Here is a 12588-nt window from a genome sequence, read left to right as displayed (position 1 = left end):
CAGGTTTTGTAGTTGGATTTATAATATTGATAATCTTGCATTTACAGCAAATTTTGTGAAGTGTAAGTAATTTTATTCTTCTCTTTCAAAACCTCAATTATTTTCCTCTCCCTCCTATGTTTCATTTCATAGTATTCATTTCACAAGCAAATAGTTTTCCTCATTCATACTTGTTTCCCCTTTATTGTCTAACATTAATTTGAAGTTCTTGCTGGAGCTGTCAATGGACTGGATCAGGAACCATCCACATAGTCTCCAACCACCAGGTTAATAACAGGCAGACTTTTACCACTGTCTGGTCCTGGATGACTTATTCAGTGTCTGAGTTTAGCAGTAAAGCAGCTCAAACATTAATCCCACCCCACCCCCACCACTACAGAAATGCAGGAACAGATGTAGGCCATTTTGCCCCTCAAGGCTATTTCACCATTCAATTAGATCATAGCTGATCTGTATCTTATCCCCATGGGTTCCATAACTTGTAATACACTTACCTAACAAAAATCTATCAATCTCAGTTGTGAAATTTTCAATTGACCTCATGTTGACAGCTTTTTAGAGGAATGAGTTCCAAATTTCCACTGCCCTTTGTGAAGAACTGCTTCCTGACTTCACTCAAGTGGCCTGCTTTGAATTTTAAGGTTATGCCCTCTTCTTGTCGACTTTCCCACAAGAGGAAATAGTTTATCTCTATCCGCCCTATCAAATATTTTGTTCATATTAAACACCCCAATTATACCATCCCCTAATCTTTGTGCAACCTGTACTCATAATTTAACCCTTTCAGCTCCAGTATTATTATGGCAAAACTGTGCTGGCCAATATAACCTTCATGAAGTATGGTGACCAGAGCTGAAATCAGTCAAGATGTGGTGTAACCAGAGGTCTAAAGAACTGTAGCATAATTTCCAACACCCTCGAAATAAAAGCCATCATTCCACTAGGACTTTTAATTATATTTTTGTACCTGTCCACTAGCTTTTAGTGATATCTGTATATCACTCAAATCTCTATTCTCATCCAGTTTCTGGCTTCTCATCATTTTGAAAATACTCTGATCTCTGTCTCTTAGGTCCTTGCACTTCCCAATATTAAACCGCATCTACCGGTTTTACCCACTCAATCTATCAATGACCCTTTGCAATTTTCTGCTCTAATCTACAAAATGTAATTCCCAGAGAAAACCACAACTTTGACGTAACCCTTCTCTTCTCATGCACACAGACAAAATTTGTCAACAGGGATGCCAGCTCAATATTTTTTCTAGCTGTTTGGTGGGTGTCATCCTGCATTCTAGATATCGCAGGTCCAATAACTAATAATTACAATTCCCATGATCTATCACTTTCAGAGGCACAATTTATCTTTAGCAACTAGAAATCCATAGGTCCTGGTCAAATTGTCAGTTTCAGCATCAAGCATTTCAAAGTCACATAGCATAGCAACTCTGCCCCAACAATAACTGCAGTCTCAGAACAGCACCCCCTAATGTACCAATATGGTATTTTCTTCCATTTCTTGCAGCTAACATCTTGATGAGGAGTTATCTAATCGTGCAACACGATCGTGATTATTTCAGCCACAAAACATGTTCTCTTACACACACAACATTGAGGTGTTATGGATTTGAGGGGCATTTTATTATAGGTGCAAGCTAGGTACAAGGCTCGAAATATTTTGTATAGAAAGATGGTTGTGAGATCATTAATTAAAAACTAGGCCATTGGATTTAGATCTGAAGTACAAGCTCTTTTGCTGAACTTTCCTTTTGGTTAAGTAACTCCAAGTCATTTTTAAGTAACTAATTCACTTTTTACTGCACTAAATGACTAACAACTGGCAGTTCCTGGAACTTGCCATCCTAGTATTCTAAATTGCAAGGTTGTTTTCTTGTACATAATAGTTTTACTTTATATTGTTCCTTGAAACCCAACTATGCACGTTCGTAAATGAAAATGTAATTACATAAACAATGTTGTATACCCCTCTGTAACAAAGCAATTGTCAGGTGAGTGTTACCATAATATATTTTTTATTCAATAAAAAGCTTCATAGCACACATTCTTCAGGCAAAACACACATTCAAGTAGTGTATTACAAGTAGAAAGTACAAGTAGGAGATCAATTAGAAAAGGACAGCACACATCCTTGCTAGTTTAGCAGCTTTTCCTTCAATTTGACTCTTTCTTCCCCTGTGAAACACAGGGAACGCTTACAGGTAGGGAAGTTTTGTCATTTTACAGAATGGTGTTCTGCTGTATTGCACAAACTTTACAACATGTTCTCTTATCCAATTGGAATGTTCACATGTTTTATTTTAGACTACTCTTATTTTAATTACTAGCAAGGTTTTAAAACAGATCTGTATAAATATGAAACTTTGAGGACTGTTTGTTCTCCAAGATATTGGACAAGAAGTTGATGAAATTGACAAGTAATTTGCAATTTTTTCGTGACTATCACTGGAATATCTGTGAACCTATTATTAATCCTTATGACCTCATCAATTAAAGTTCCGTTGTTCATCAGGATAAGGGCTAATGACTTTTTAAAGATTTAACATTAAATGTAGTGTTCTTACATTTGCAGTTTGTTGCAATTATTGCATAAATAAATGTCTTGATAAATTTGTGAAATTAGGTGGAGTCACTGCAGTATACAAATGTAAGACAACATAGTCAATGATTGAGAAATAAAAATCAAACAATACCTTTACATTTACATGATTCCAGAAAAATGTCACATTTAGCCGTGACTACATCATGTGGGAGAAAGTCACGACAATCCAACACTACAAATGTGGGGAATTTTGCAAAAACACATTTCAAGCAGTGTAAATCTTATCTTGAAAAGATTGAAGTAATGAGTTGCAGCCAATGGCAATTTCTTTTCCACATCACTCAAAAATAATTTGCATAAAATAGTCAGCCTCTGGGATTCTTCATGATCAATGGTGAGATTACTTCCTATTGAAGGGGTCAGACCAGACTTTCATTCCTTTAAATAAAGTAGACAAAAAATTGTCAAGTGGGGATCGTGACAAATGAGGTTATGCTCTCAATGTATTCACATTCAGGAAGATAGGCAAATTTAAAATATGAACTAGAGATTAGAGAATTAAATGTTTGCTGTCAAGTGATATTTTACTTGAACGGAACTGAGTTATCTTATAATGCCAAGAACGAACCACAGATATAGTAGCATTGTGGTAATGTTAATGGACCAGTAACCTGGAGGCCTAACCAATAATTCAAAGACAAATCCCAACACAGCAGCTGGAGAATTTAAGTTGAGTTAATTAAATAAATCTGGAATAAAAAAACTGAACATGGAACGACTGGGTTGTTGTAAAAACCCATTAGGTTCACTGATGCCCTTAAGGGAATGAAATCTGTCTTCTTTATCTGGTCTGGCCTATGTGACTCCAGAACCAAAACAATGTGTTTGATTCCTAACTGCCCTCTGAAATGGCTGAGCAAACCACTCAGTCGTATCAAACCATTATCAAAAACTAGAATAATAAAACTGGATGGATCACCTAGGCTCCAGACACAACAAAGGCACGTCCATCTCCTCACTAACAGCCTTGCATTAAATTTCAGCCAATGCACAGACTCCTCCATCACAATTTTTTTAAATTCATCCCAGGGATGTGGGCATCACTGGCTAGGTCAGCATTTATTGCCCACCCCTAATTGCCCTTGAGAAGGTGGTGGTGAGCTACTTTCGTGAACCACTGCAGTTCATGTGGTGTAGGTACACCCACAGTGCTGTTGGAAAGGGAGTTCTAGGATTTTGACCCAGCAACAGTGAAGGAATGGCGATATATTCCCAAGTCAGGACGGTGAGTGGCTTGGAGAGGAACTTTCAGGTGATGGTGTTCCCATCTATCCGCTGCCCTTGTCCTTGCAGATGGTAGTGGTTGTGGGTTTGGAAGGTGCTGTCTAAGGAGCCTTGGTGAGTTACTGCAGTGCATCTTGTAGATGGTACACACTGCTGTTACTGTGCGTCAGTGGTGGAGGGAATGAATGTTTGTGGATGTGGTGCCAATCAAGTGGGCTGCTTCGTCCTGGATGGTGTCAAGCTTCTCGAGTGTTGTTGGGGCTGCACCCAGCCAGGCAAATGGGAGTATTCCATCACACTCCTGACTTGTGTTAGGCTTTGGGGAGTCAGGAGTTGAGTTACTTACCGTAGATTCCTAGCCTCTGACCTGCTCTTGTAGCCACAGTATTTATATGGCTAGTCCAGTTCAGTTTCTGGTCAATGGTAACCCCCAGGATGTTGATAGTGGGGGATTCAGTGATGGTAATGCAATTGAACATCAAGGGTATTGTCTGTCCGAGAGACCTGCCATCTCATGGCATCAGGTCAAACATGCAAAACGAAACCTCTTGCCAATACAATCTACTATCCTCCCTCAGCTAATGAATAAGTACTCCTCCATATTTAACACCACTTGGATGAAACATTGAGGGCAACACGGGCACAGAATGTACTCTGAGTCGGGAACTTGAATTCCATCACCAAGAGTGGTTCGATAGCACCAGTACTGATTTAGCTGGCCAAGTCCCAAAGGACACAGCTGTCAGACAGGCTGCTGCAAGTAGTTAGGGTACAAGGGAAAACCTATTCTACCTCATCCTCACCAGTCTATCTGATGTAGATACATCTGCCCATGAAAGCATTAGCAGAAATGACCACCACAGAATCCTTACGGACACCAATCTTCATATTGATTTTAACTAAATCTCCTTTTTATAGAATTCACCAAAGTGGACATTTTGTTGAAGACTTTCATGTAAAAATTATTTTGTGTAAAGCCTATTAGAGTGCTAATGGCACCAGTTATGCCTTTAGGCAATAGTGGTAGGAATATCAATGCTATGGGTGTTGTACCTTATCACCTGGATTGCAGTCTTTTTCTGTCCCACAAACTACTTGGAAATATAAATGTTTGCAGCTCAGAAACAGAAGACCAAATGGATTTCAGTTTACAGCAGATAGATGTCCTTATATGAAAACCTGGTGTATTTACTGTTTAACGAGTAGAAAGCATCAACAAATGTTTGTGAATAATGAACCAACTGAATATGGTTTGTAGCAAACCATCAAAGTAACAAAGGCAACAGTATTTTTACGTGGCATTTGCTGCTTTTTCAGAAGAATGGATCAAAATAAAAAAACTACAAATTTAAGAAAAGCAATGCCAGACACAACAGCAAAAAATTATCCAGCTAAAGGATTGGATGTATGAAATAAAAACAAAACTAATTTACTCAGTTATTTGTAGACTTTGCAATTTTACTCAGTAAACACAATCATTTGTTTTGACAAAGTAATTTAGAGGCAAAAAAAAAAATCAATATTCCAAATTAGGCTTTATTCCTGAATGAGAATAATCAATGACTGAGCACCAACCTCCTGAACACTCACCTCCAGGTTGAATTTCCTCCTGCTTTATTCCAGTTCTGTTCACCTTTTGTTCCTGCTCTGTTGAAAAACAGTTGTGTAAAGTAATTATTTATTCACTCCAAGACAATAATATTCTGCTCCTGTTTCTGTATGCAAGACTGTAGGACTTACTGCGAAGTAGAAATATTCAGAACAAGTAGTTTTACAAGACAACTAACAAAAATCATCTGACGTGAGTAAGATCATGTAGTTTGCAGGATTAGCATAACAGTCAGGGCTACAACATAATGGCTTCACCTGCTCTATACAGCCACCAATAATTTTTGTTCACTTTTAGTAGCCGGGAGAAACAGATCTGTTTTCATGTGAGATTTGTTGGTGTTGGCCACAATCTTCCAATTCTTAGATACAGGGGTGATGCCAGAGGGCTGAAGGATTGCAAATGTTGCACACTTGTTCACATAAATGGGGTGGGGGCAGGAAGGTTAAATCTGTCAATCACAGGCCAGTCACTTTAACATCAGTGGTGGGAAAGCATTTAGAAAATAATTTAGGCGAGAATTAACAACTATCTGGACAACCATGAACCAATAAAGGAAAGTCTACATGGATTTGTTAAGGGCAAATCATATTTGACCAACTTGATTGAGTTTTTCAGTGCAATTGCAGTTGACATTGTGCTTTTTAAAATTTGTTTTTGGGATGTGAGCATCACTGGCAAGGTCAGCGTTTATTGCCCATCCCTAATTGCCCTTGAGCTACCTTCTTGACCGCTGCAGTCCATGTGGCGTAGATACACCCACAGTGCTGTTAGGCAGGGAGTTCCAGGATTTTGACCCAGCGACAGTAAAGGAACAATGATGGGATGGTGTGAGATTTGGAGAGGAACTTCCAGGTGGTCTGCTGCCCTTGTCCTTCTAGGTGGTAGAGATCGTGGGTTTGGAAGGTGCTATCAAAGGAGGCTTGGCAAGTTGCTGCAGCATATCTTGTAAATGGTACGCGCTGCTGCCACAGTGCACATGGGGTGCACAGAGCGAATGTTTAAGTTGGTGAATGATAAAGCAGACTGCTTTGTCCTGGATGGTGTCAAGCTTCATGTGTGTGTTGTTGCAGCCTGACTCATCCTGAAAAGTGGAGAGTATTCCATCACACTCCTGACTTGTGCCTTGTAGATGATTGTCAGGCTTTGGGGAGTCAGAAGACTCCCCACAGAATTCCCAGCCTCTGACCTGGTCCTGTAGCCACGATATTTATATAGTTGGTCCAGTTAGGTTTGTCGACTTTCAAAAGGTGTTTAACAAAGTCGCACATATTAGGCCTGTTAGCAGAATTGAAGCCCAGGGAATAAAAGGGGTAATGGAAGTATGGATACAAAATTGGCTGAAGGTTAGAAAACATCTTCAAAATTGACCTGAAACGTTAATTCTGTTTCTCTCTCCACAGATGCTGCCTGACCTGTTATTTCCAGCATTTTCCAGAATCAGCAGTATTTTGCTTCTGTATTTATAGAAAATATTAAGTTGTGATAAATGACTAATTTCAAAATGTGAGAGATACACAATTGTGTTGTCAGGGTTCGTACTAGGAACACTTGTTTCTGATCTATAATAACATTTTGGACTTGGGGGATTCAGGGCACAATTTCAACTTTTGCAGATTGAACAAGGTGTAGTAAAGCATAGTGAACAATGAAGAAGTTAGTAAGAGGATGCAGGCAGGCATGTGGAATGGGCAGATATATGGCAGATGAAATTCATTGCAGAAAAATGAGGTGATATATTTTGCTGAGAAGAACAAGAGACAATACACGCTAAATGGTAAATTTGAAGGGGTGTAAAAACAGAGACACTTGGGGGCCGAACAAACTGGACAAATCTGGCAAGAAAGATAAACAAAACAGTTAATAAAGCATCAGGGATCCTGGGGATTTGAAGGAGAGCAGTGTTAAAGTCAGGAAGATGTGCTAAACCTATGTAAAACACTAAAATAAAAACAGAATTACCTGGAAAAACTCAGCAGGTCTGGCAGCATCGGTGGAGAAGAAAAGAGTCGAAGTTTCGAGTCCACATGACCCTTCAACAGAACTGTTCTGTTGAAGGGTCATGTGGACTCGAAACGTCGACCCTTTTCTTCTCCACCGATGCTGCCAGACCTGCTGAGTTTTTCCAGGTAATTCTGTTTTTGTTTTGGATTTCCAGCATCCGCAGTAGTTTTTTGTTTTTATCTCTATGTAAAACACTAGATTGGTTACAGCTGGAATGGTGTACTTTTTACAAATTAATTCAAAGGATATGGGTGTCACTGGCTAGATCAGCATTTATTGTCCATCCCAACATGCCTTTGAAAAGGTGGTGGTGAGCTGCCTTCTTGAACCACTGCAGTCCAAGTGGCTAGGTACACCCACAGTGCTGTTAGGGAGGGAGTTCCAGGATTTTGACCCAGCGACAGTGAAGGAATGCCGATATATTTCCAAGTCAGGATGATGAGTGGTTTGGAGGCGAACTCCCAAGTGACGGTGTTCCCATGTGACTGCTGCCTTTGTCCTTCTAGATGGTAGTGGTCGTGGGTTTGGAAGGTGCTGTCTAAGGAGGCTTGGTGAGTTCCTGCAGTGCATCTTGTAGATGGTACACACTGCTGTCAATGTGCGTTGACGGTGGAGGGAGTGAATGTTTTTGGAAGGGATGCCAATCAAGTGAGCTGCTTTGTCCTGGATGGTGTCAAGCTTCTTGAGTGTTGTCGGGGCTGCATTCATCCAGGCAAGTGGGTAGTGTTCCATCACGCTCCTGACTTGTGTCTTGTGGACAGGCTTTGGGGAGTCTGGAGGTGAGTTACTCATCACATGATTCCTAGACTCTGACCCCTCTTGTAGCCACAGTATTTATATGGCTAGTCCAGTTCAGTTTCTGGTCAATGGTAACCCCCAGGATGTTGATAGTGGGGGATGCAGAATGATAATGCCACTGAATTCTCTCTTGTCGGTGATGGTTATTGCCTGGCACTTGTGTGGCAAAAATGTTACTTGCTACTTGTCAGCCCAAGTCTGGATATTGTCCAGGTCTTGCTGCATTTGGACATAGACTGCTTCAGTATCTGAGCAGTCACGAATGATGCTGAACATTGCGCAATCATCAGTGAACCTCCCCACTTCTGACCTTATGATGGAAGGAAGGTCCAAAGCTGGGCACCGCAATTTAGGAAAGATAGGTGAAAGTGGGTGATTTAGTGCAAGTAGGGATGGATAGCCCCACTAGGGATGCCAACTGTGATTAAATGTACACTGTCTCTCCTGCCAACGCAAGACAGTTGCCAATATCCACATGTGCACTGGTCCGCGCTTGCACAGAAATCCAATGACGTCACTGCTGGACCCTGCAGCCTGGAACTCGGTGGCAGAAGGAGGGAAGGAATTTCTGATGGGAAACTAAAATCTTTTTCTTGTGGTTTATTTTACTGCAATCATGTTGGTCAGTGATTGCTTTGTGTGTTAGGCGAGGCAATATAGTCTAACGTTCACAGTAACCTACAATCCACTTACATTACTGGGATAGTGAAACAGATTTCAGAAACACTAACCAACATGACTGCAGTAAAATATCTCCCACGAGGAAAAGGTTTGTTTCCAGTCTGCAAATCCTTCCCTTCTAAGGTCCTATAAAAGGAGCTTCCAAAATCCATAATAACAAGGAAATAACAGTAGACGACCATTCGGCCCCTCGAGCCTTCTCTGCCATTCAATAAGATCATGGCTGATCATCTTGTGTGTGGATTTCCACATTCCCATCTAACCCCGATAAACTTTGATTCCCCTGGCTAACAAGAATGTACCTCTGCCTTAAAAATATTCAATGACCCCTCCTCCACCACCTTCTGAGGCAGAGAATTCCAAAGTCACACAACTTTCAGAGAAAAAATTTCTCCTCTGTCCTAGAAGGGCAACCCCTAATTTTAAACAGTGCCCTCTAGTTCTGGACTCACCCACAAGAGGAAACATCCTTTCAACGTCCACCTTGTCAAGGATATTCAGGATCTTGTACACTTCAATTAAATCATTCCTCACTCTTCTAAACTCCAGTGGAAACAAGCCCAGTCTGTCCAACCTTTCCTCATAAGACAGCCCACTCATTCCAGGTATCAATTTAGTAAACCACCTTTGAACCGCCTCCAATGCATTTATATCTTTCCTTAAATAAGGAGACCAAAACTGCACATAGTATTTGAGGTGCAGCCTCACCAATGCCCTGTATAACTGAAGCATAACATCCTTACTTTTATATTCAATCCCTCTAGTAAAAAAGGATACCATTCCATTAGCCTTAATTACTTGCTGCACCTGCATACTAACTTTTTGACTCATGTACCAGAACAACTGGATCCCTCTGCACCTCAGAATTATGCAGCCATTCTCCATTTAAGTACTGCTCTGCTTTTTTGTTCTTCCTGCCGAAGTGAACAGCTTCACATTTTCCCACATTAAACTCCAATTGCCAGATCTTTGCCCACTCATTCAACCTATCCATATCCATCTGCAACCCCATGTCCTCTTCACAACATACTTTCCTACCTATCTTTGTGTCACCTGCAAATTTAGCTACCATGTCTTCACTCCCCTCTCAGTCATTGATGTAAATCATAAAAGTTGAGGCCCCAGTAAAGACCCCTGTGGGACACCACTTGTCACATCCTGCAAATCAGAAAAATACCTATTTATGCATACTCTGTTTTCTGCCAGCCAGCCAATCTTCTAGCTATGCTAATATGTTACCCACTACACCATGCGCTTTTGTTTTCCGTAATAATCTTTGATGTGGCACCTTATCAAATGCCTTCTGGAAATCCAAGTATAGTAAGTCTACAGGCTCCCTTTTATCCGTTGCGCATGTTACTCCTTCAAAAACTCCAATGAATTGGTTAAACACGTCATCAGTGTTAGTCCAGGATATAAATTCACAATATTTTCTGCTCCAACTGCCAGCACCAGTGATGACCGCACATGTACTCTGCTGCACATTGCCCCGATAATATAGCAACCATTAAACCGGGCCTGTCATCAGCATACAACTGCGCATGCACGGTGCTGGCAGCAAACACAGCCTTAAATATATTCCTGGAGGTTTTATCACACCTTTTTTGCTGCCATGCTCCAGCCATTAGTCAGCCAACACGTCCATCTTTGTGATACACTGCCTTCCTATGCCAATTGGAAAGCAAAAAGACTCATTACCCAATTGGATGATGATTGACTGTCAGCCAAACAGCACCTCACCCCCCCCGCCACATTTTCAATACTTTTATATCTGGTAAAGAAAATGAAAAAAAATCTTTTTTAACATCCCTATGATATTTCTCCACGGTTGCACACAGCCATGTCGTGAAGATTGATCTTCAATTCCTGGAAACTCCAGGCCAATCCTGGAGGGTTGGGAACCCTCGGCTCCGCTGATAAGGTAGGATATGGGGTCTGAAGCTGAGCTCAGCAGTCAGAATCAAACAGGGCACTGAGGTTTGCCACAGTCTGTCTGGGCTGCTGTGAGATTAAAAACATTGGACTTGTCCTGCTATCAAGTTACAAGAAGCAATGGCTGTTCAGCCACAAGAAGTGCGACACAAAAGCAAAATACTGCAGACGCTGGAATTCAGAAATAAAAACAAAAAAGAAGAAATGCTGGAAATACTCAGCATCTGTGGAGAGAGAGGTTTCAGGTCGATGAGCTTTCATTAGAACAGGTCTGACAGGTAACAATATTTTAGTGGAGCAGACACGAGGCAGCGACTAAAAAAATAAAAAGGTTGTAAAAATCTCACATTATGTCAGCTCCTCTTATATCGGTTTTGTGCCTGGTTAGTACCGCTGGTTGCTGACACGTTGCCCCCACTCAGTGATAACATCAAAGTAAATGTTAGGTTGTATAAGAGAGGGTCCGAACCAGTTACTGTTGGTCCAAACCAATAAACTTTTAAATTAAACGGTCACGTGCCCGAAGACATCACATTGACCCTTCACCCCAAAACACTGGGGCCACCCACAGCAGGAGCGGGCCCAGTAGGGTGATTACTGCGGCGACCCGATAGCTCTCTCTCTCCCTCCTCCGCCCCAAGTTTACTCCACCTCTCACTCACGGTATTCCTCGGTGTAAATCAACGGCCGGAAGTAGATAGGATAAAAGGCGGCTCCTACAAGAGCGGCGAAACCGCCGAACAACAACACCACCCGCGCGTGCCTGGACATAGCGCACTCGGTGAGAGGGGACAGGCAAACCGACTGCTTCGTGAATCGCTTCCGCTATCGGGGGCGTTACGCGTGCGCGCGGAATGGTGACGCTAAGAAGCATTGAAGCCATCTTTGAGACAGGCAATTGTTGGTCATAATGGAATCCCAGGAAGCCATTCGCTCCTTTGCGCATGCACTGAAGCCCACCTGCAGCCTTTGTTTATACAATTTCCTTTTCAAATATTTACCTAACCCCATTTTAAATAATAGTCTTTTTTGCCTAAGTGGTCACTTATAAAAAAGGCATTTGATAAGGTGAAACATGAAAACTGATGCTTATGGACCTTGATGGACAAGGTTTTAGAGTGATAAGAAATATTTATTAGGAACAAACTGCAGTGTAAAAGTTGAGAACAATCTGATTCTGAGAAGATTAAAAGGGATGGTCAGGCCAGAGTGACCAACTGTTGTGGGGAAAATTAAGGGACAGCTTGCCATGGTGGGGGGGGAGGAGGGTGGAGGGGGGGGGGGAGGAGGGTGGAGGGGGGGGGGAGGAGGGTGGAGGGGGGGGGGGAGGAGGGTGGAGGGGGGGGGGGGAGGAGGGTGGAGGGGGGGGGGAGGAGGGTGGAGGGGGGGGGGAGGAGGGTGGAGGGGGGGGGAGGAGGGTGGAGGGGGGGGGGAGGAGGGTGGAGGGTGGGGGGGAGGGTGGAGGGTGGGGGGGGGAGGAGGGTGGGGGGGAGGGTGGAAGGTGGAGGGAGGGGAGGGGGAGAGGAGGGAGGGGGGGTGGGAGGGTGGAGGGGGGGAAAGGGTGGAGGGGGGAGGAGTGGAGGGGGGAGGAGGGGAGGGGGGGAGGAGTGGAGGGGGGAGGAGGGGAGGGGGGGAGGAGGGGAGGGGGGGAGGAGGGGAGGGGGGAGGGAGGAGGAGGGGGGAGGGAGGAGGAGGGAGGGAGGAGGAGGGGGAGGGAGGAG

At 42.7% G+C, this 12588-nt stretch overlaps 1 protein-coding gene across 1 annotated transcript; it reads right to left on the bottom strand.

Moving 5' to 3' along the window:
* Positions 1-2015: 2015 nt before the first annotated feature.
* Positions 2016-11701, bottom strand: smim20 (small integral membrane protein 20). Its single transcript, XM_078545944.1, has 3 exons — positions 11530-11701; positions 5434-5490; positions 2016-2997 (listed from the first exon to the last, which is right to left on the bottom strand). Exons 1-3 carry the CDS (start codon positions 11636-11638, stop codon positions 2960-2962), a joined length of 204 nt encoding a protein of 67 aa, XP_078402070.1. The 5' UTR covers positions 11639-11701; the 3' UTR covers positions 2016-2959.
* Between the last annotated feature and the right edge of the window lie 887 nt (positions 11702-12588).

Source organism: Cetorhinus maximus, chromosome 1 (genome assembly GCF_964194155.1).
Source record: "Cetorhinus maximus chromosome 1, sCetMax3.hap1.1, whole genome shotgun sequence".
In the NCBI taxonomy this organism is placed as follows: domain Eukaryota; kingdom Metazoa; phylum Chordata; class Chondrichthyes; order Lamniformes; family Cetorhinidae; genus Cetorhinus; species Cetorhinus maximus.
The sequence above is the reverse complement of the archived record's forward strand: the minus strand, read 5'-3'. Positions and strand labels throughout refer to the sequence as shown.

Bases quoted from the DNA above. Each gene is read 5' to 3' on its own strand.
- smim20 (XM_078545944.1), bottom strand. From the start codon at position 11,638: ATGTCCAGGCACGCGCGGGTGGTGTTGTTGTTCGGCGGTTTCGCCGCT. The intron at 5,491-11,529 runs GTGAGTGAGAGG...GTTTTTCAACAG, and splicing joins GATTTACACCGAGGAATACC to AGCAGGAACAAAAGGTGAAC. The intron at 2,998-5,433 runs GTGAGTGTTCAG...CTTTATTTAAAG, and splicing joins GGAGGAAATTCAACCTGGAG to GAATGAAAGTCTGGTCTGAC.